This window comes from Pseudophryne corroboree, chromosome 1 (assembly GCF_028390025.1).
Source record: "Pseudophryne corroboree isolate aPseCor3 chromosome 1, aPseCor3.hap2, whole genome shotgun sequence".
Classification (NCBI taxonomy): Eukaryota; Metazoa; Chordata; class Amphibia; order Anura; family Myobatrachidae; genus Pseudophryne; species Pseudophryne corroboree.
In genome coordinates this window covers 719,860,800-719,884,752 of record NC_086444.1, presented here as the reverse complement: position 1 = coordinate 719,884,752, position 23,953 = coordinate 719,860,800, and the positions used below count along the sequence as shown (strand labels likewise).

General features: G+C 43.9%; 1 protein-coding gene across 17 annotated transcripts in view; it reads right to left on the bottom strand.

Moving 5' to 3' along the window:
* The window catches only part of UNC13A (unc-13 homolog A), a 425,576-nt gene that overhangs the window by 220,233 nt on the left and 181,390 nt on the right, over positions 1 to 23,953 (bottom strand). For all 17 annotated transcript variants that reach the window (XM_063915631.1, XM_063915548.1, XM_063915566.1 and 14 more), the window contains 2 exons: positions 9,277 to 9,744; positions 7,039 to 7,123 (listed from right to left, as the gene is read on the bottom strand). In XM_063915631.1, coding sequence (XP_063771701.1) covers positions 7,039 to 7,123; positions 9,277 to 9,744 — 553 coding nt within the window. The remainder of the gene's footprint in view (positions 1 to 7,038; positions 7,124 to 9,276; positions 9,745 to 23,953) is intronic.

Genomic DNA, 23,953 nt, shown 5'->3' with positions numbered 1-23,953 from the left:
ACATCATAAACCTGCATACTATCACAGTATAGTCCTCTCTTATATTATATCAAGATCATAATTACTATCACATCATAATCCGGCATACTATCACAGTATATTCCTCTCTTCTATTATATCAAGATCATAATTACTATCACATCATAATCCAGCATACTATCACAGTATAGTCCTCTCTTCTATTATATCAAGATCATAATTACTATCACATCGTAATCCTGCTTGCTATCACAGTACAGTCCTCTCTTCTATCATATCAATATCATAATTACTATCACATCATAATCCTCTTTAACAATGCATCATAATGTTACCTACTGTAAAAATCGTCCATTTTTCTACCACATTAATGTCCTAACTACTATTGCACTGAGGAACACAACATTATAGCTTTTTAAAACTTCAGAGAAAAATCCTGGACTCCTGTGACAATAGACCAGCCTTAGACATTCATCATAATTACAATCACATCATAATCCTGTTTACTATCACAGTATAGTCCTCTCTTCTATTATATCAAGATCATAATTACTATCACATCATAATCCTGCTTACTATCACAGTATAGTCCTCTCCTCTATCATATCAAGATCATAATTACTATCACATCATAATCCTGCATACTATCACAGTATAGTCCTCTCTTCTATCATATCAAGATCATAATTACTATCACATCATAATCCGGTTTACTATCACAGTATAGTCCTCTCTTATATTATATCAAGATCATAATTACTATCACATCATAATCCTGCATACTATCACAGTATAGTCCTCTCTTCTATTATATCAATATCATAATTACTATCACATCATAATCCTGCTTACTATCACAGTATAGTCCTCTCTTATATTATATCAAGATCATAATTACTATCACATCATAATCCTGCATACTATCACAGTATAGTCCTCTCTTCTATTATATCAATATCATAATTACTATCACATCATAATCCTGCATACTATCACAGTATAGTCCTCTCTTATATTATATCAAGATCATAATTACTATCAAATCATAATCCTGCATACTATTACAGTATAGTCCTCTCTTCTATCATATCAAGATCATAATTACTATCACATCATAATCCTGCATACTATCACAGTATAGTCCTCTCTTCTATCATATCAATATCATAATTACTATCACATCATAATCCTGCTTACTATCACAGTATAGTCCTCTCTTATATTATATCAAGATCATAATTACTATCAAATCATAATCCTGCATACCATCACAGTATAGTCCTCTCTTCTATCATATCAATATCATAATTACTATCACATCATAATCCTGCTTACTATCACAGTATAGTCCTCTCTTATATTATATCAAGATCATAATTACTATCAAATCATAATCCTGCATACTATCACAGTATATTCCTCTCTTCTATTATATCAAGATCATAATTACTATCACATCATAATCCTGCATACTATCACAGTATAGTCCTCTCTTCTATTATATCAAGATCATAATTACTATCACATTATAATCCTGCTTACTATCACAGTATAGTCCTGTCTTCTATCATATCAAGATCATAATTACTATCACATCATAATCCTGCTTACTATCACAGTATAGTCCTCTCTTATATTATATCAATATCATAATTACTATCACATCATAATCCTGCATACTATCACAGTATAGTCCTCTCTTCTATTATATCAAGATCGTAATTACTATCATATCATAATCCTGCAAACTATCACAGTATAGTCCTCTCTTTTATCATATCAAGATCATAATTACTATCACATCATAATCCTCTTTAACAACGCATCATAATCTTACCTACTGTACAAATCGTCCATTTTTCTACCACATTAACGTCCTACCTACTATTGCACTGAGGAACACAACATTATAGCTTTTTAAAACTTCAGAAAAAAATTCTGGACTCCTGTGACAATAGACCAGCCTCAGAGATTCACCTACTTTACTGGATGGCATTTTAAAAATGGCATCAAAAAATTACCATAAAATAAATTACTTTAATCACAGTGGTATAACTTTGTAAAAAATTACTTTTTCTTTATTAAGTATAGGCCTAAACAAAATTTCCACAACCGTCCAAGCTGTGTCAGCAAAAAGTCCATTTGTGGGTAAAAAAAAGCCTTAGCAGCCCTCACTAAACAGGGAACATCACTGTAAAATGGGTTCTCCCCACTCCTTGTATTTCTTATATATCTCAACCTACAAAGCTAAATGTCAGATGCACGAGCCTGCATTTAGTTAGGAATGGTTTGATCAGCCCAGCGCATCCCATTTGAGACTGAACCACAATAGATGTGATCACCTTACATAGGCCCATGTGCTTCCTGTAAATCTATAACAAAAGTACGTTGTACAGCTGGCCTAAATTTCTATAGTTTCTTAAATGTTCCACACCCTATCCAGTCTTGTTATCTGTCAAAGTGGTATCAAAGTGGCAGGTTTTCTCCTTTAAAGTCCAAATGTCTCCAAGCAATGTTCTTTACTCCATGTGGCATTTTTTTAATTAATGTTTACAGATATGTCCTCTTACACCTTTGCTGGAGTCACGCCAAATATTCCTCTTGGCATACCAGATCATCTAGCGTCAGGCATCTTTTTTGCCTCTTGAGCCATGTGACTAGGCACAAGGAGACTGTGCTGATTAATTTTATATCTGACACTTGTATATCTGTGTGAGTCTCTGAATCTTTATACAAAGTGCTACAATGTTGCAGCAGTTTTTTCCAATACAAGTTCGGTTCTGCTTCGTATACAGACTCAGGGGTTGATGTACAGGTATGAAGTGTAGGTATGGGGGAAAAGTGGTATTAGCGTGTTATGTGCACTAATCTGATACCGCTTCCCCTCAATGTATTACTGTGCCAGTGTGTGCTACATGACAAGACAGCATGCCGATGTGCGGGCCAATATATGAACGGTCAGTGGCACGATTTCGACAGTTGCCCCATTCACAGCCACTATAGTGGCAACTGCGGCTGCCGGTCTGGGTTGCATAGGAGATCTTGCAAAGCTTGCAAGATCTCGCTCGTGCCCAGTGGAGCAGGCTGGAAGGAGAGACATAGTGAATTAGCTGTAGGCTGATGCACTGTGTACTCTGGCGGGGATTGCTGGAGGCGGAAGTTTTCACTCTGGCAAATGAGATGATAATACATCTCGTCTGTGTATGTTCCTGCTTCTCCTTGGTAAAGAGGTGAAGCAGGACAAGTTAAAGTGGTACGAAACGTGCAGCTATTATGCATCTCCCCCTCAGTCACACACAATATATTAGACTGTATATTAGACTGTATAGTAGAAACACTACCTGTATAATATTACATACCTATATTACATTACATACCATATCATATTAGATACCAATGAGGAAGCTTGACTTTTTGAGTTATAGATGTGTCCTCATAAATCTAGACTCAATATGCCACGCAACGTGAGATGCCTGGCGTGAGAGAGCTGCCAGGTCACGTGCAACTCTCTAACATTTAGCATCTTTTTTGCCCAAAAATACATCTTAGAATGCACCAGGATACTGTACTGATTAATCTGATATGTGACACTTGTATATCTGCGTGTGACTGAGGGGTCTATTTACTAAGCCTTGGACTGAGATAAAGTGGATGGAGATAAAGTACCAGCCAATCAGCTGCTAACTGCCATGTCTCAGGCTGTGTTAGAAAAATGGCAGTTAGGAGCTGGTTGGTTGGTACCTTTATCTCTGTCCACTTTATCTCAGTCCAAGGCTTAGTAAATAGACCCCGCAGGAGTAGATGTACTAAGCAATGAAAAGAGTGGAGAAGTGAGCCAGTGGAGAAGTTGCCCACGGCAACCAGTCAGCTGCCCTGTATAATTTTATAGTATGCAAATTATAAATGTTACTTCAATGCTGATTGATTGCCATCAGCAACTTCTCCACTGGCTCACTTCTCCACACATTTCACTGCTTAGTACATCTCATCCACTAGTCTGTAAAAGAAGCACAACTGAACTTGGCATGGAAAAATCCATGGGCGTTGCATTATAGGACTTCGTACACAGATTCCGACTCAGTCGCACACAGATATTCAAGAGTCATATATCAAATTATTCAGCCCAGTCTCCTGGTACATTCCAAGCTGCATTTTCGGCATAAATGGCCATCACTAGCAAAGTAGCAAAATCTCTTGAAAGCTGGTGTGCCAAGTAGGGCTGTAGTATGAGGACAAATCTGTAATTCTTCGACTGTCACAAACACTAGTATTTGTAAATTAGTCTTAGGGGGAGATTTATCAAATTCTGGAGAGAGATAAAGTGGTGAAGTTGCTCATAGCAACCAATCAGCTGCTAACTGTTTTTCTCTCACAGGGGTATATTTACTAAAATTCTTATTTGTGTCGATTTGGAAGGAGATTAAACACGAATGACATCGAATGTGTGAATTTGCAACTTTTTGAATTTTTTACGCCACATTTACTAACCTGTCGTATTCTGCATTTTAGTTTTTTCCGATGTCGATGTCATTCGTAATTTCGGCCAGTGTTTTACGGGAGTGATTAGTAAAACACTGCCGACATTAACACAATGAATCTCGGCCGGATCTGTGAGATCCGTGCAGGGCTTCATTGTGCACCTTTACAAAAAAAATGAAAGTGTTAAAAATCTAGAAAAATAATGCGTGGGGTCCCCCCTCCTAAGCAAAACCAGCCTCGGGCTCTTTGAGCCGGTCCTGGTTGTAAAAATATGGGGGGGGAAATGACTGGGGTTCCCCCATATTTAAACAACCAGCACCGGGCTCTGCGTCCGGTCCTGGTGCAAAAAATACGGGGGACAAAAAACGTAGGGGTCCCCCGTATTTTTTGAACCAGCACCAGGCTCCACTAGTCAGAGAGATAATGCCACAGCCGGGGGACACTTTTATATCGGTCCCTGCGTCCCTGGCATTAAATATCTAACTAGTCACCCCTGGCCGGGATACCCTGGAGTAGTGGGGACCCCTTAAATCAAGGGGTCCCCCCTCCAGCCATCCAAGGGCCGGGGGTGAAGCCCGAGGCTGTCCCCCCCATCCAAGGGCTGCGGATGGGGGGCTGATAGCCATGTGTAAAAATAAGAATATTGTTTTTTGTAGCAGTACTACAAGTCCCAGCAAGCCTCTCCGCAAACTGGTACTTGGAGAACCACAAGTACCAGCATGCGGTGGAAAAACGGGCCCGCTGGTACCTGTAGTACTACTACAAAAAAATACCCAAATAAAAACAGAATACACACACCTTGAAAGTAAAACTTTATTACATACATGCACACCTACATTCACACATACTTACCTATGTTCACACGTGGCTCGGTCCACTTCTCCAAGTAGAATCCATGGGGTACCTGTGAATAAAATTATACTCACAAAAATCCAGTGTAGATCTGTCCTCTTCTGAGCTTGTAATCCACGTACTTGGCAAAAAAACAAACCGAAAAACCCGAACCACGCACTGAAAGGGGCCCCATGTTTACACATGGGACCCCTTTCCCCGACTGCCAAGACCCCCCCGTGACTCCTGTCGCAGAGGGTCCCTTCAGACAATCAGGGAGCGCCACGTCGTGGCACTCTCCTGATTGGCTGTGCGCTCCTGAGCTGTCAGTCAGGCAGCGCACGGCAGAGATACAATGTAGCGCCTATGCGCTCCATTGTAACCAATGGTGGGAACTGTGCGGTCAGCGGTTGACCGCGAGTAACCTCACCGCTGACCGCAAAGTTCCCACCATTGGTTACAATGGAGCGCAGGGGTGACTAGTCAGTGATTTAATGCCAGGGCCGCAGGGACCGATATAAAAGTGTCCCCCGGCTGTGGCATTATCTCTCTGACTAGTGGAGCCCGGTGCTGGTTCAAAAACTACGGGGGACCCCTACGTTTTTTGTCCCCCGTATTTTTTGCATTAGGACCGGACGCAGAGCCCGGTGCTGGTTGTTTAAATATGGGGGAACCCCAGTCATTCCCCCCCCCCCATATTTTTACAACCAGGACCGGCTCAAAGAGCCCGAGGCTGGTTTTGCTTAGGACGGGGGACCCCACGCATTTTTTTCTTCTAATTTTTAACACTTTCCCACCCCTTCCCACTGATAAACATGCACGGATCTCATGGATCCGTGCATAACTATCAGAACACGGTAAAAAAAAGCAGGTCTATTTTAAAACTGCTTTTTTGTACGAATTGTATTTTTTCACGGCCAGTGTTTGGCTATTGCCGGCAGTATTTGTGAAATAGAATTTTTAGTAAATTACCGAGTTGTATGAAATAACAGGCGTATTTGACTGATGGTGTATTCATTCGTATTTTTTTACTTTGACTTCCCAAAAAATACGAATGCCCTCATCACTGCCGAGATTTTGGTTTAGTAAATTCCCGAGATGACACTTTGAAGAAAAAACACCAAATCTGTCAAAATCGGGAGCTAATAAATATACCCCACAGTCTGTAAAACGTCAGCTATAAGCTGATTGGTTGGAATGGGTAACTACTCCACTATATCTCTCTCCAAGATATGAGAAATCATTCCCTTAACGTTATCATACCAGATGTATTTCTTAGTATTTTGATATAAGTCACTCACTCCTCACCTACCTGCACTGGATATCTCTGTAATCTGCCAATGGGACAGAGTGATGTTTGGGAAGAGGGTGTGAACAGGGAAGGGGCGGAGATAGGGAGCCATTCTGAATGAAAAAATAACAAAATGACACAAAAAAATAAAAATAAGCAAAATAAATAAAACAAAACATGAAAAACATAAAATGACAATCAGAGAGGGTAACAAAAATGGTGATGGGAGTAATATAGAGCAATGTCATATTAAACTCAACAAATGTTAGCTTGTCCACTGTGTAATTGAGTGCAGAGTAACATCACATGATCAGAGCCTGTTTTGAATCACCTGCAAATATTTTTTCAATGCATTAAACATTGACCTTTTCAAGAAAATGTGCATTAGGAAACACCCAAAGCTGTTATTCAAGTCCAGGCAGAAAGTGGGTCTTTATGCCACTCAGATTCATACATACCTCCTGAAGCTGCATCCGCACCTTGTTAAATGCTCTCAACCAATTTGACTTAGCCCTCAACATGCTGGAACCCTCATCCCTGTAACTGGAAAAGATATAATACATGTCATAATCTTGGACAAAAAGCCTACTTAGAAAGCTACAATATCAATAAAATACCTCCAGTAAAAGAAGACAGTTTGTTACAATACGCAAGAGGCCACCAGCAATTACTAAGAGTCAGTGTCTATCAGAGGCTTTTTTCCTACTTCTAGAACAAGAGTCACCTCCACATATATACTGGAATATTACAGCAGTAATGTGCAGGTACCCCGACCGGATATAGGGACTGATTCAGCATGGATCGCAAAAGCATAAACTTTTTCTAATGGGCAAAACCATGTGCAATGCAAGGTGTGTGTGTGTGTGTGGGGGGGGGGGGGTGTCTCAGATATAGTTAGACCTGGGTGGGGTGGGTTCAAACTGAAATCTAAATTGCAGTGTACATGCTTTTTGATAGCGGCAAGATTTATTAATTGTGTCTATAATATGTTGCTTACAATTATAAAACATATAGTTTCCAATTTTTTATATTATATTTTATGGTTAGTTACCACTCTTTTCAATATTAAAGTCTATGGGCCTCATTCAGCATCATGTGCAGAGATATTTAGATTTGGGTGGGTTATATTTTTCTGTGCAGGGTAAATACTGGCTACTTTTACATTTAGCCCACAAATGTTGGACCGCTTTATTTTTACACTGCAATTTAGATTTCAGTTTCAACACCCAAATCTTAATCTCCCTGCACGTTACAGCTGCCCCATCTGCAGTGCAACATGGTTTTGCCCAGTTACTTGTTTTTTTTTTTTTTGCTTTGCTTACAAACATGAATCAGGCCCAGTGTACCATGTACTTAATAAGCACTCCCATATAACACCATATTATCATGCCAAGCATTGCAATATTGCATTCACATACACTGGGATGCATTCGAATATGCCGATAATATGCTAACAGAATATTAAGGCGACTAAGGGGGACATTTACTAAGCAGTGGTAAGAGCGGAGAAGTGAGTCAGTGGAGAAGTTGCCCATGGCAACCAATCAGTACTGAAGTAACATCTATAATTTGCATGCTGTAAAATGATACAGAGCTGCTAATTGGTTGATGGGGCAATTTCTCCACTGGCTCACTTCTCCGCTCTTATCACTACTTAGTAAATGTCCCCCTAAATTTGTCTTTATGTATACTCATCGAGCTGCCCCACTGTTTTCCATCTGCTAGAGCAGCCTACATTTCATCAGTAGTATGAGCATTCATATCTACTGTACCTATGCTGGGGCTACAAAGCTGTCTTAAGTAGACGTCCCTTCATCACACACATGAGCAGGGTCACCTCAAGAGGGGGGGCAGCAGCACAGTCCAAAATTCAAATAGAGGAGCCACACCAACTGTCAATGAGTCATGGCTGGAGATGTTTGGCAGCCCCACCTCTGGAGCCGACACTGCACACGACTCAGAATAGGATGCAACTCCGGCAACATGCCCAAGACACTCTCATGACAATCTCTTCTGTTTGTATAACCAGTTGCTTCCAAGCTGTCCCCCTGAAATGACTCAGAATCGCTCAGACAGATGTGTATGTCTGCAATAGCGCATGTGCAGTTTGTTAGAATTTGCTAGATGCCGCCACATACGAAGATGCTTGCTACTCAGAACCAGGACCATTATCTTTTGGACGGTGGCCATTAAATTGTGTTTTCCAGGCTTTGGAAATGTGTGCAAAATGCGTATCAGTTAAAAACTCAGGCAAAGCTGGGGTATGGGTTGGCCAACAGCACTCACCTCCATGTCAGACAGAAAATTTCATAGTCTTTGGTATTTAAAAAAACAAAAAAACACAAATTGTGCAGAGACACTTTTAAGATTGGTTCATATCCTCTGTGGAGATAATGCTAACTTACGCTGCTATGGTCAAGCTGTAAATTTGTTTATATAAAAAGTTCCTGACAAAATAATAATTTCCCTTCAATTATCTGAATTATGACTAAAACAGACAGAATCCATATTCCCTGTATTTTTGTAGATTGGTAACAACATACATACTGCAGACAGAAATAAAATAGTAGTAGTATTTAAATAGTTAAGATTTTCCAAACATGCCTCATAATTTTATCAACCTACAAAGTGTGCAAATATATTTCTACCTAATTATGTAAACCCAAGCATTTTATTACATGCCCCTGCCCTCTCACCTCTCTGGTATGGGTTCCTGGACTGCAGGTGCTACTGGCGCTGCCTCAGGCTCTGGTACAACCTCCGGGGTCTTCTCCTTCTCCACTGTGATCTCAGGAGGTGTCTTCTCCTTACTCTCCCCTGACAGATACATTGTGTCCTCCAGCTCATATCTCAACTTTTCATCTTCATCTGCCTCCTCTGGCAGTTCATCATCATACAGATCTCTGTCTGAAAGCTGCCCCCTGCTGTCAGGGTAGCCCTCTTCATCTTCACTGTAGCCTTCTGGGCCATCTTCCCCTTCCCAATTTGGAGAGTCCTTTTGGTAGCTGACAGAACTGTGACAGGAGTGATATGAGTCTCTGTCCCTCTCCTCTTCTATTTCTGAACCTTGCAGACTATCATTTTCTGGGTCAAAATCATCACTGAGTTGGGTGGAGTCTCGACTGAGTTCCCCTGATGAGGCATATCGACTGCTTCCAGTGGGGCTAAAGAAACCAGAAAATAGGGGCAGAAGGATGAAAGTAAAAGGGTAAAATAGCCATAGCAACTCCTCCCTCTGTAACTGTTCCAATAACATGGACACAAAGCAAGCCACTGTTACACTGACCAAGGAATAAACAGTAACACCAGGATCCACTGATTTTTCTTACATTTCAGCTCATATTCTGATAAATTCAAATTAAATATAGTTCATCACTAAGAAAAATAGTGAAGTAAGCTCTTACTGACTTCATATATAGTGTTCATAATTATGTTAATATGCTACTTTTCAAAAAGGACATTATCAATTTCTATCAGTTGCAGGTCTACATTAGGAAATGTAACAAGTTTTATGTAGTTCACTTCTAAAGGGCTTGATACCCATATATATGCATTCTGTGTACAGAGAAGTTAAAACGGTTTTTCAAGTAGGTTTTTATTTCTCTTTTAGGTGGAAATGTATCATAGCTTGGAGAGAGATAAGGGGTCTATGTACTAAACCTTGGAGATAAAGTGGATGGAGATAAAGTGCCAGCCAATTAGCTCCTAACTGACATATTACATGCTGTGTTTGAAAAATGACAGGAGCTGGTTGGTTGGTACTTTATCTCTGTAGACTTTGTCTCTCTCCAAGGCTTAGTACATAGATCTCAAAGTACCAACCAATCAGCTCCTAACTGACATTTTTCACACACAGCCTGAAAAATGGAAGTTAGATGCTGATTGGTTGGTACTTTATCTCTCTACAAGGCTTGTATATCCCCCTTATTAATGTGTGGAACAAGATGTCAGTCTTAACTGACAACGAACAAAATACTAAGGAGCTAGTGAACCTAAAAAGCAAGATAATCCAATGCATAAAACAGCTTTGAGCCTTGTGTCATCGCACGTAACCAAGATATGTCACAAGGTATGAACACTCTCTACAAAGTGCTATAGTGTGCAAACCATTGCTCTCTGCAAACAGTCATTCAAAACCGTTCCAAAATCTCCTGGGATAAACATATACGAGTAGATAGTCTGGTATGCTTAGCAAAATTCCTGCCTCATTTATTGCCAGTTATTTATATAGCGCACACATATTCCGCAGCGCTTTACAGAGGATAGTTGGCCATTCACATCAGTCCCTGCCCCAGTGGAGCTTACAATCTATATTCCCTAGCACATTTATACTAGAGATGAGCGGGTTCGGTTTCTCTGAAACCGAACCCGCACGAACTTCATGTTTTTTTCACGGGTCCGAGCAGACTCGGATCCTCCCGCCTTGCTCGGTTAACCCGAGCGCGCCCGAACGTCATCATGACGCTGTCGGATTCTCGCGAGACTCGGATTCTATATAAGGAGCCGCGCGTCGCCGCCATTTTCACACGTGCATTGAGATTGATAGGGAGAGGACGTGGCTGGCGTCCTCTCCATTAGAAATTAGATTAGAAGAGAGAGAGAGATTGTGCAGAGTCAGACAGAGTTTACCACAGTGACCAGTGCAGTTGTTGTTAGTTAACTTTTATTTATTTTAATATATATCCGTTCTCTGCTATATCCGTTCTCTGCCTGAAAAAAAACGATACACAGCAGCAGCCAGTCACACAGTGTGACTCAGTCTGTGTGCACTCAGCTCAGCCCAGTGTGCTGCACATCAATGTATAAAAGGCAAAGCTTATAATAATTGTGGGGGAGACTGGGGAGCACTGCAGGTTGTTATAGCAGGAGCCCCCAGGAGTACATAATATTATATTAATTTAAAATTAAACAGTGCACACTTTTGCTGCAGGAGTGCCACTGCCAGTGTGACTAGTGGTGACCAGTGCCTGACCACCAGTATAGTAGTATATTCATTGTTGTATGTATTGTATACTATCTCTTTATCAACCAGTCTATATTAGCAGCAGACACAGTACAGTGCGGTAGTTCACGGCTGTGGCTACCTCTGTGTCGGCAGTCGGAACTCGGCAGGCAGTCCGTCCATCCATAATTGTATTACAATATATACCACCTAACCGTGGTATTTTTTTTTCTTTCTTTATACCGTCATAGTGTCATACTAGTTGTTACGAGTATACTACTATCTCTTTATCAACCAGTGTACAGTGCGGTAGTTCACGGCTGTGGCTACCTCTGTGTCGGCAGTCGGCAGGCAGTCCGTCCATCCATAATTGTATTATTATTATAATATATACCACCTAACCGTGGTTTTTTTTCCATTCTTTATACCGTCGTCATAGTGTCATACTAGTTGTTACGAGTATACTACTATCTCTTTATCAACCAGTGTACAGTGCGGTAGTTCACGGCTGTGGCTACCTCTGTGTCGGCAGTCGGCAGGCAGTCCGTCCATCCATAATTGTATTATTATTATAATATATACCACCTAACCGTGGTTTTTTTTCCATTCTTTATACCGTCGTCATAGTGTCATACTAGTTGTTACGAGTATACTACTATCTCTTTATCAACCAGTGTACAGTGCGGTAGTTCACGGCTGTGGCTACCTCTGTGTCGGCAGTCGGCAGGCAGTCCGTCCATCCATAATTGTATTATTATTATAATATATACCACCTAACCGTGGTTTTTTTTCCATTCTTTATACCGTCGTCATAGTGTCATACTAGTTGTTACGAGTATACTACTATCTCTTTATCAACCAGTGTACAGTGCGGTAGTTCACGGCTGTGGCTACCTCTGTGTCGGCAGTCGGCAGGCAGTCCGTCCATCCATAATTGTATTATTATTATAATATATACCACCTAACCGTGGTTTTTTTTCCATTCTTTATACCGTCGTCATAGTGTCATACTAGTTGTTACGAGTATACTACTATCTCTTTATCAACCAGTGTACAGTGCGGTAGTTCACGGCTGTGGCTACCTCTGTGTCGGCAGTCGGCAGGCAGTCCGTCCATCCATAATTGTATTATTATTATAATATATACCACCTAACCGTGGTTTTTTTTCCATTCTTTATACCGTCGTCATAGTGTCATACTAGTTGTTACGAGTATACTACTATCTCTTTATCAACCAGTGTACAGTGCGGTAGTTCACGGCTGTGGCTACCTCTGTGTCGGCAGTCGGCAGGCAGTCCGTCCATCCATAATTGTATTATTATTATAATATATACCACCTAACCGTGGTTTTTTTTCCATTCTTTATACCGTCGTCATAGTGTCATACTAGTTGTTACGAGTATACTACTATCTCTTTATCAACCAGTGTACAGTGCGGTAGTTCACGGCTGTGGCTACCTCTGTGTCGGCAGTCGGCAGGCAGTCCGTCCATCCATAATTGTATTATTATTATAATATATACCACCTAACCGTGGTTTTTTTTCCATTCTTTATACCGTCGTCATAGTGTCATACTAGTTGTTACGAGTATACTACTATCTCTTTATCAACCAGTGTACAGTGCGGTAGTTCACGGCTGTGGCTACCTCTGTGTCGGCAGTCGGCAGGCAGTCCGTCCATCCATAATTGTATTATTATTATAATATATACCACCTAACCGTGGTTTTTTTTTCATTCTTTATAACGTCGTCATAGTGTCATACTAGTTGTTACGAGTATACTACTATCTCTTTATCAACCAGTGTACAGTGCGGTAGTTCACGGCTGTGGCTACCTCTGTGTCGGCAGTCGGCAGGCAGTCCGTCCATCCATAATTGTATTATTATTATAATATATACCACCTAACCGTGGTTTTTTTTCCATTCTTTATACCGTCGTCATAGTGTCATACTAGTTGTTACGAGTATACTACTATCTCTTTATCAACCAGTGTACAGTGCGGTAGTTCACGGCTGTGGCTACCTCTGTGTCGGCAGTCGGCAGGCAGTCCGTCCATCCATAATTGTATTATTATTATAATATATACCACCTAACCGTGGTTTTTTTATACCACCTAACCGTGGCAGTCCGTCCATAATTGTATACTAGTAAACTATCCAATCCATCCATCTCCATTGTTTACCTGAGGTGCCTTTTAGTTCTGCCTATAAAATATGGAGAACAAAAAAGTTGAGGTTCCAAAATTAGGGAAAGATCAAGATCCACTTCCACCTCGTGCTGAAGCTGCTGCCACTAGTCATGGCCGAGACGATGAAATGCCAGCAACGTCGTCTGCCAAGGCCGATGCCCAATGTCATAGTACAGAGCATGTCAAATCCAAAACACCAAATATCAGAAAAAAAAGGACTCCAAAACCTAAAATAAAATTGTCGGAGGAGAAGCGTAAACTTGCCAATATGCCATTTACCACACGGAGTGGCAAGGAACGGCTGAGGCCCTGGCCTATGTTCATGGCTAGTGGTTCAGCTTCACATGAGGATGGAAGCACTCAGCCTCTCGCTAGAAAACTGAAAAGACTCAAGCTGGCAAAAGCACCGCAAAGAACTGTGCGTTCTTTGAAATCCCAAATCCACAAGGAGAGTCCAATTGTGTCGTTTGCGATGCCTGACCTTCCCAACACTGGACGTGAAGAGCATGCGCCTTCCACTATTTGCATGCCCCCTGCAAGTGCTGGAAGGAGCACCCGCAGTCCAGTTCCTGATAGTCAGATTGAAGATGTCAGTGTTGAAGTACACCAGGATGAGGAGGATATGGGTGTTGCTGGCGCTGGGGAGGAAATTGACCAGGAGGATTCTGATGGTGAGGTGGTTTGTTTAAGTCAGGCACCCGGGGAGACACCTGTTGTCCGTGGGAGGAATATGGCCGTTGACATGCCAGGTGAAAATACCAAAAAAATCAGCTCTTCGGTGTGGAGGTATTTCACCAGAAATGCGGACAACAGGTGTCAAGCCGTGTGTTCCCTTTGTCAAGCTGTAATAAGTAGGGGTAAGGACGTTAACCACCTCGGAACATCCTCCCTTATACGTCACCTGCAGCGCATTCATAATAAGTCAGTGACAAGTTCAAAAACTTTGGGTGACAGCGGAAGCAGTCCACTGACCAGTAAATCCCTTCCTCTTGTAACCAAGCTCACGCAAACCACCCCACCAACTCCCTCAGTGTCAATTTCCTCCTTCCCCAGGAATGCCAATAGTCCTGCAGGCCATGTCACTGGCAAGTCTGACGAGTCCTTTCCTGCCTGGGATTCCTCCGATGCATCCTTGCGTGTAACGCCTACTGCTGCTGGCGCTGCTGTTGTTGCCGCTGGGAGTCGATGGTCATCCCAGAGGGGAAGTCGTAAGCCCACTTGTACTACTTCCAGTAAGCAATTGACTGTTCAACAGTCCTTTGCGAGGAAGATGAAATATCACAGCAGTCATCCTACTGCAAAGCGGATAACTGAGTCCTTGACAACTATGTTGGTGTTAGACGTGCGTCCGGTATCCGCCGTTAGTTCACAGGGAACTAGACAATTTATTGAGGCAGTGTGCCCCCGTTACCAAATACCATCTAGGTTCCACTTCTCTAGGCAGGCGATACCGAGAATGTACACGGACGTCAGAAAAAGACTCACCAGTGTCCTAAAAAATGCAGTTGTACCCAATGTCCACTTAACCACGGACATGTGGACAAGTGGAGCAGGGCAGGGTCAGGACTATATGACTGTGACAGCCCACTGGGTAGATGTATGGACTCCCGCCGCAAGAACAGCAGCGGCGGCACCAGTAGCAGCATCTCGCAAACGCCAACTCTATCCTAGGCAGGCTACGCTTTGTATCACCGCTTTCCAGAATACGCACACAGCTGAAAACCTCTTACGGCAACTGAGGAAGATCATCGCAGAATGGCTTACCCCAATTGGACTCTCCTGTGGATTTGTGGCATCGGACAACGCCAGCAATATTGTGTGTGCATTAAATATGGGCAAATTCCAGCACGTCCCATGTTTTGCACATACCTTGAATTTGGTGGTGCAGAATTTTTTAAAAAACGACAGGGGCGTGCAAGAGATGCTGTCGGTGGCCAGAAAAATTGCGGGACACTTTCGGCGTACAGGCACCACGTACAGAAGACTGGAGCACCACCAAAAACTACTGAACCTGCCCTGCCATCATCTGAAGCAAGAAGTGGTAACGAGGTGGAATTCAACCCTCTATATGCTTCAGAGGTTGGAGGAGCAGCAAAAGGCCATTCAAGCCTATACAATTGAGCACGATATAGGAGATGGAATGCACCTGTCTCAAGTGCAGTGGAGAATGATTTCAACGTTGTGCAAGGTTCTGATGCCCTTTGAACTTGCCACACGTGAAGTCAGTTCAGACACTGCCAGCCTGAGTCAGGTCATTCCCCTCATCAGGCTTTTGCAGAAGAAGCTGGAGGCATTGAAGAAGGAGCTAACACGGAGCGATTCCGCTAGGCATGTGGGACTTGTGGATGCAGCCCTTAATTCGCTTAACAAGGATTCACGGGTGGTCAATCTGTTGAAATCAGAGCACTACATTTTGGCCACCGTGCTCGATCCTAGATTTAAAGCCTACCTTGGATCTCTCTTTCCGGCAGACACAGGTCTGCTGGGGTTGAAAGACCTGCTGGTGACAAAATTGTCAAGTCAAGCGGAACGCGACCTGTCAACATCTCCTCCTTCACATTCTCCCGCAACTGGGGGTGCGAGGAAAAGGCTCAGAATTCCGAGCCCACCCGCTGGCGGTGATGCAGGGCAGTCTGGAGCGACTGCTGATGCTGACATCTGGTCCGGACTGAAGGACCTGACAACGATTACGGACATGTCGTCTACTGTCACTGCATATGATTCTCTCACCATTGATAGAATGGTGGAGGATTATATGAGTGACCGCATCCAAGTAGGCACGTCACACAGTCCGTACTTATACTGGCAGGAAAAAGAGGCAATTTGGAGGCCCTTGCACAAACTGGCTTTATTCTACCTAAGTTGCCCTCCCACAAGTGTGTACTCCGAAAGAGTGTTTAGTGCCGCCGCTCACCTTGTCAGCAATCGGCGTACGAGGTTACATCCAGAAAATGTGGAGAAGATGATGTTCATTAAAATGAATTATAATCAATTCCTCCGCGGAGACATTGACCAGCAGCAATTGCCTCCACAAAGTACACAGGGAGCTGAGATGGTGGATTCCAGTGGGGACGAATTGATAATCTGTGAGGAGGGGGATGTACACGGTGATATATCGGAGGGTGAAGATGAGGTGGACATCTTGCCTCTGTAGAGCCAGTTTGTGCAAGGAGAGATTAATTGCTTCTTTTTTGGGGGGGGTCCAAACCAACCCGTCATATCAGTCACAGTCATGTGGCAGACCCTGTCACTGAAATGATGGGTTGGTTAAAGTGTGCATGTCCTGTTTTGTTTATACAACATAAGGGTGGGTGGGAGGGCCCAAGGATAATTCCATCTTGCACCTCTTTTTTCTTTTCTTTTTCTTTGCATCATGTGCTGATTGGGGAGGGTTTTTTGGAAGGGACATCCTGCGTGACACTGCAGTGCCACTCCTAGATGGGCCCGGTGTTTGTGTCGGCCACTAGGGTCGCTAATCTTACTCACACAGTCAGCTACCTCATTGCGCCTCTTTTTTTCTTTGCGTCATGTGCTGTTTGGGGAGGGTTTTTTGGAAGGGCCATCCTGCGTGACACTGCAGTGCCACTCCTAGATGTGCCCGGTGTTTGTGTCGGCCACTAGGGTCGCTAATCTTACTCACACAGTCAGCTACCTCATTGCGCCTCTTTTTTTCTTTGCGTCATGTGCTGTTTGGGGAGGGTTTTTTGGAAGGGCCATCCTGCGTGACACTGCAGTGCCACTCCTAGATGGGCCCGGTGTTTGTGTCGGCCACTAGGGTCGCTAATCTTACTCACACAGTCAGCTACCTCATTGCGCCTCTTTTTTTCTTTGCGTCATGTGCTGTTTGGGGAGGGTTTTTTGGAAGGGCCATCCTGCGTGACACTGCAGTGCCACTCCTAGATGGGCCCGGTGTTTGTGTCGGCCACTAGGGTCGCTAATCTTACTCACACAGCTACCTCATTGCGCCTCTTTTTTTCTTTGCGTCATGTGCTGTTTGGGGAGGGTTTTTTGGAAGGGACATCCTGCGTGACACTGCAGTGCCACTCCTAGATGGGCCCGGTGTTTGTGTCGGCCACTAGGGTCGCTTATCTTACTCACACAGCGACCTCGGTGCAAATTTTAGGACTAAAAATAATATTGTGAGGTGTGATGTGTTCAGAATAGGCTGAAAATGAGTGTAAATTGTGTTTTTTGAGGTTAATAATACTTTGGGATCAAAATGACCCCCAAATTCTATGATTTAAGCTGTTTTTTAGGGTTTTTTGAAAAAAACACCCGAATCCAAAACACACCCGAATCCGACAAAAAAAATTCGGTGAGGTTTTGCCAAAACGCGTTCGAACCCAAAACACGGCCGCGGAACCGAACCCAAAACCAAAAACACAAAACCCGAAATATTTCAGGCGCTCATCTCTAATTTATACGCACACACAGTCATACTAGGGTTCATTTTGTCAGAAGCCAATTAACCTACCAGTATATTTTTGGATTGTGGGAGGAAACCGAAGTACCCAGAGGAAACCCACGCAAGTACGGGGAGAATATACAAACTCCGCACAGTAAGGACCATCGTGGGAATTGAACCATTGGCGTATCTATAACGGGTGCAGTGTGTGCTGGGCACACACTGCACCCATTTGTTTAATACTTACCTCTCCAGAGTCCCCCGTCGGAGCCATCCCTTGCTGGCAGCGCAATAGGGTCTGAACACTAGGTGGTACAAACTATATTGTGCTTGCTGAAAACTCCGGAAACGTGGCGCAGCGGGCATTTTTCCGGAGTTTTGCGCATTAGGAAAATCTTCAGGAAAATGGCCACCCCAGTGGTTTGCACATGCGCAATAGAGTCTGTGCTCAGACTCTATTGCCGCTGCGGAGAAGGACGGCACCACCATGGAACTCTGAGGAGGTAAGTATTAAATCCTTGTGCATCGTCAGAGAGGAGTGGGCCCCTGATGCAGAAGGCTGCACACGGGCCTCCTCCTCTCTTAAAACGCCCCTGAATTGAACCCATGACCTTAGTGCTGTGAGGCAGTAATGCTAACCATTACATCATCCGTACTGCCCTCATGTACTCATTCAATTCTTATAAATAATAACTTTTATATCAGTAACTCCATTTGCTCACAGGTCTTCCGATTGGAGGTTCGGCTAGGATTTTATAAAGACAATTTACAGCTTTGTTTATGTTGCTTGAGGTGTGCTGAAAAGTTATAAATTAGCACACCTGCAAAACACTGTAAGTTATAATAATAGGTACATATCTCATGGCAAGAACTGTTACCAATTCAAATAATGGCATAGGGATTGATTAAGACATTAAAAAAAAAACTAGAACATGGAGTACGATACCTCTCAAAAAGGAACTCCGAGATGTAGGCTAGTGCTTACCTTTTATTTACTTATTTTTCCTTAACCCTTAGAGAAAAATCCCAAGAATGCTTACATAAAATAGTTCCTATCAACATTTATAAATATAATCTCATTGTCTTCATTCTTTGTACTTGACATTTGTGATATTGTACAGTATTTACTTTTACTGTGCAGCTGCATAAAAGCCATCATTTTAAACAGGGAGATACCATTTACTTTAATTTATAGGGGCCACATTATGTATTCATTAAGGTGGACATAATATAATATATATTATTTGATACCTTAGGGTACTCATATTTATTTTTAAACTACTGGTACTAATATTTAATATTATTAAGAGGGTACAACTATTTGTTTAATATACTACTTGCAACACTACTAGTTATTTTATGTAAAACGCATGGATGAGCGTAAAAAAGGGATAAAAGAAGACAGAGGGGTAAATTTACTAAAGCTTCTAAAAATGAAAAATAGTGATGTTGCCCATAGCAACCAATCAGAGTCTATCATTTTCTAGGATGCAACAGAGAAATGATAGACAGAATCTGATTGGTTGCTATGGGCACCATTTTTCATTTTTAGAAGCTTTAATAAGAGATAAGAGAACGGAGTGTCGAGGGAGATCCTCAGAGAGTTTTATAAGACTTACGCAAGAATGTACAGTTTAAACTGAGCGATAATAGAGAGCTAATCAAATTAATCAAGAAAACCTAATCATATGGAAATTTATTTCATATAAATACAAGGATTCTGTTTACTGGTCAACTGATCACCAGGTCTTACCGTGAGTTGCTGTTAAGGTATTAAGGGAGACGTACTAGACAGTAATAAAAGTGGAGAAGTGAGCCAGTGGAGAAGTTGCCCATGGCAACCAATCAGCTGCTCTGTATACATTTATAGTATGCAAATTATAAATGTTACGGCAATGCTGAATGGTTGCCATGGGCAACTTCTCCACTGGCTCACTTCTCCACTTTTATCACTGCTAAGTGCATGTCCCCCTTATTACCCTATACCAATACTGCATTATAATACCTGTGAGAATGGAGTGCTATGAGTATGTGTTTTCTAAACATCTGTTTGAGTGAATGATGCTAAATGTGATGACAGATTAATGATTTTTTTCTTTTGTATCCCTCTTTCCTGCATAGTCTGCAATGTTTATCCGATAAGAGCCTGTCCTTGCGATCGCAACTGGTCTATTTAGTCCAGCTGCACATGCTTCAACCTAAGGTCCTCATTCTGAGTTGTTCGCTCGCTTTCTGCTTTTAGCAGCTTTGCACACGCTAGGCCGCCGCCCTCTGGGAGTGTATCTTAGTTTAGCAGATTAGCGAACGAAAAATTAGCAGAACTGCTACTAAATAATTCTTGGCAGTTTCGGAGTAGCTCCGGGCCTACTAACAGATTGCGATCAGCTCAGTCCGTTTAGTTCCTGGTGTGACGTCACAAACACGCCTTGCGTTCGGCCAGCCACTCCCCCGTTTCTCCAGACACTCCCGCGTTTTTCCCTGACATGCCTGCGTTTTTTAGCCAACGCCAGGAAAACGCTGAGTTGCCGCCCAGAAACGCCCCTTTCCTGTCAATCATTTTCCGAACAGCAGTGCGACTGAAAAGTGCCGCAGATGCCACAGCAAAACTGCTACATTTTGTGTTAAATAACTAAGCGCATGCGCCCTGCGTGCCTTGCGCATGCGCAATTTGCAACAAATCGCAGCATAGCGAAAAACGGCAACGAGCGAACAACTCGGAATGACCCCCTAAATCTGGTTTTAGTCAACTATCACAGATAGAACAAAACATATTAAACGGGATGCAGTGAATATGCTGTCGAGATCCCGGTAGCCGAAATACCGACGCCGGAATCCCGACACCTGTTGGAATCCTGACGTTGGAACTCTGAAAGGGCAGGAGACCGGCGCCAGAATCCTGGCAGCCAGCATCCCAACCATTAGACCACCCGGTGGGTTAGGATTAGGTCCCACCTGGGGGTTAGGATTAGGCTCCACATCTTCCTATATGTCACCCACTGCCTCCCTCTGTCGTCACCCACTGCTTCCCCCTGTCACCCATTCCCTGGCATCACCTACTGCCTCTCCCTATCTTAAGAAGATAATCCTGGCTGTGACTCCTGGATGTAGTGGGTAAGGACTGAGGAGGCAAAGATTGGCGTGAGCTGGGTAATGGGTACGGAAGCATAATGAAAATGAAGGCATGGTCACGGATATGACATTCCCCTAGAGGCCACAGCCTTTGTTTGGAGGCCACATCCACTTTTCCAGTAGTGAGCACAAAAAATAGCCCCCTCTTCCCCTTTTATGGTGCCCCCCTGTCATTTGTTTCTGGATCCACCCATGGCTGTAGGCAATTGAGAGGCCCAAGCAGAAACAACCAATCCTCACTGGACAGGGGATCCAAATCTACCTCCCACTGAGATCTAAGGGATCCCAACCACCAAATCCCTGATTGCAGAAGAAGAGAGGAGGGGGGGCGTGGCCAGGCTGTGGAGAGGGGAAGACGTGCTAATCCAGTGCTCCTGACCATGAATACATTTATTACCCTCTCGGCACTTGTTACAGCCCTGTAATTCACACCTCAGGGCTGTCGAGCCCCCGCTGATTGTGGTACGGTGGGTTGCGGAGCCGGCGGGTGCCCCTGAGACCCGTGCGGGTTGCGGCCTACCTACTTAGCAGAAGCCGGGGGCTGGAATGGTGCGGCGCCCGGACCGGAAGTGCCGCGGCGGGATCGTGAGCGGGAACGCGGCGGTGGATCAGGGTCTCCGGGCTGCCTCCCCACGGTGCAGTCTCCCCACCTGCAGCGAGCCGGCCGGGCCGGAGGGCTCCCCCGGCGTGGATTGCGATCCCACTGGGTGGCCGGGCGGGAGAGCGGGTCTGCGGCTGCGCTGCTCGATCCGTCCGCGGCTGTCACTGCAGCTGTAACTAGCCGGACTGCGGGCACTAGACCCAGCGGAGGCGGTCGTGGTCACAGTAAACAAATGCACTGACACCACCACTGAATCTGGAGGACATTTCCTCTTCCTTCCCCAGAGGCCTGTGACAGGAATCCAAAGCCGCCATCTTGCTCCCTGGCAAGCAGCCGGAGCAGAGGTAATGCTGCACTGCACCTCACTCTCCTCACCCCTGCAAGATTACAGAACCTGCTCATATTACCGCCCGCAGCTGGGATTTCAGTAATAGCTCCACTTTTCACTATGTGTATTTAGACCACTTGATGAGAGGCTGGGCTGCGATTTAGCCCCAGCTGCAGGGATAGCTCCTGGAAGGGTTGCGGCTCCATTATTGTGATACCCGGATCCCAGTATCATTATTATTATGATATAATACAATATAATACAATATTATACGTGCCATATACGTGTAGCTGGACATTATATATAATTGTCTTTGGCACCTTTCTCCCGACTCCTTTGTTGGTGTACCTGAAGCTGACACTTCGCCCCCCTCTGGTGGCCGCTGCTTTTATCTAATTGATCTACACTAACTGAAGCCTGGAATAATTCACAATTTGGACCTCGGTTATTCTCTACGAAGCCGCTGCCGCTCCCTCCTCCGCCCTTCGAGTTCTTTAAAGCTTGAAATACTTGCTTTCTCACTCCCACAGGAGCCCAGGATGGAGCCGTAAGTCTGCAATTTGACCTGCCTGGGCCGCTCACCTGATACTCAATTTACAGACTGTGTCCTTTCTTTTATTTCTTTTAAAAAAAAAATTCTTATCATTATGTCCAAAAACAAGAAAGTTACGCAAGCCCCGACTAACTTCTTTGGATCAAAGTCGAAGGGCCCGCAGAATCCCAACATGCCCACAAACTGCCCTCCTTCTCCATGCTCGTCGGAAGCGGGTATCGACCCTCAGATTCAAGCGGTAATGTCGAGCCTACTGGAGGGAGTTCAATCTGCGTTTAAACAGGAACTCTCTAACGCTATTGCAGAATTCAAATCGGACCTAACAGCTCTTGGTAACTGAACGGATGCATTGGAAACAAAGACCGATGATCTCTGCCGCTCCCAACATCACCTTGACAGAGAGCTCACTAGATTGCACGAAGAAATGGAGACACTTAAAGAACGACAAGAGGACCAAGAAAATCGCTCGCGTAGGAACAACTTACGAATACGCAATGTTGCGGAATCAGTCCTCGGCCCATCACTGCCGTCATTCCTGAGAGAATTCTTCATACACCTCGTACCAGACCTCACAGACGAAGAGTGTCTCTGTGATAGGGCTCATAGAGCACTCCGTGCAAAACCTTCTCCCACTCAACCGCCCAGGGATGTTATTGTCCGTTTTCATTATTTCCGTTCAAAAGAGAAAGTCCTGTCCTCTATCCGAGACTCCCCAGAGATCCTGTTTAAAGGTATGCAGTTATAAGTCTTTCAGGATTTAGCTCCCTCCACTATCCAAAAACGACGGGACCTCCAATCGGTCACCCGGGTCCTGTGACAGCACCAGATAAGATACAGATGGGGATTCCCCTTTCAACTTCATGTTTCAGTCAACAACTCCGTCCATTCTGTCAAAACTTTGACCCAAGGGCAGGAACTACTGGCAAAGCTTGATCTCCTCCCAGTGTCATCTGCGGTCGATACGGCGACCTCATCTTCTTAATCACTACACCCTCAGCCTCTCCTGCCTGACTGGACAAGGGTGACCCGCCAGCGCACTGTGGACAGAGATCCTCCTTGAACTGTGGGGATCCCCCGCTGCTGTTTGCCCTCACTATATCGGGGCTGTGCCTCCATGCCACGCAATGTGTGATGGGGGGCATCACCTCCCCCCCCCCCCCCTCCCGGTCATTTTCTCTCCCCCCTCCCCTTTTTTCTCCCCCCCTCCCTTTTTTTTTTGTGTGTGTG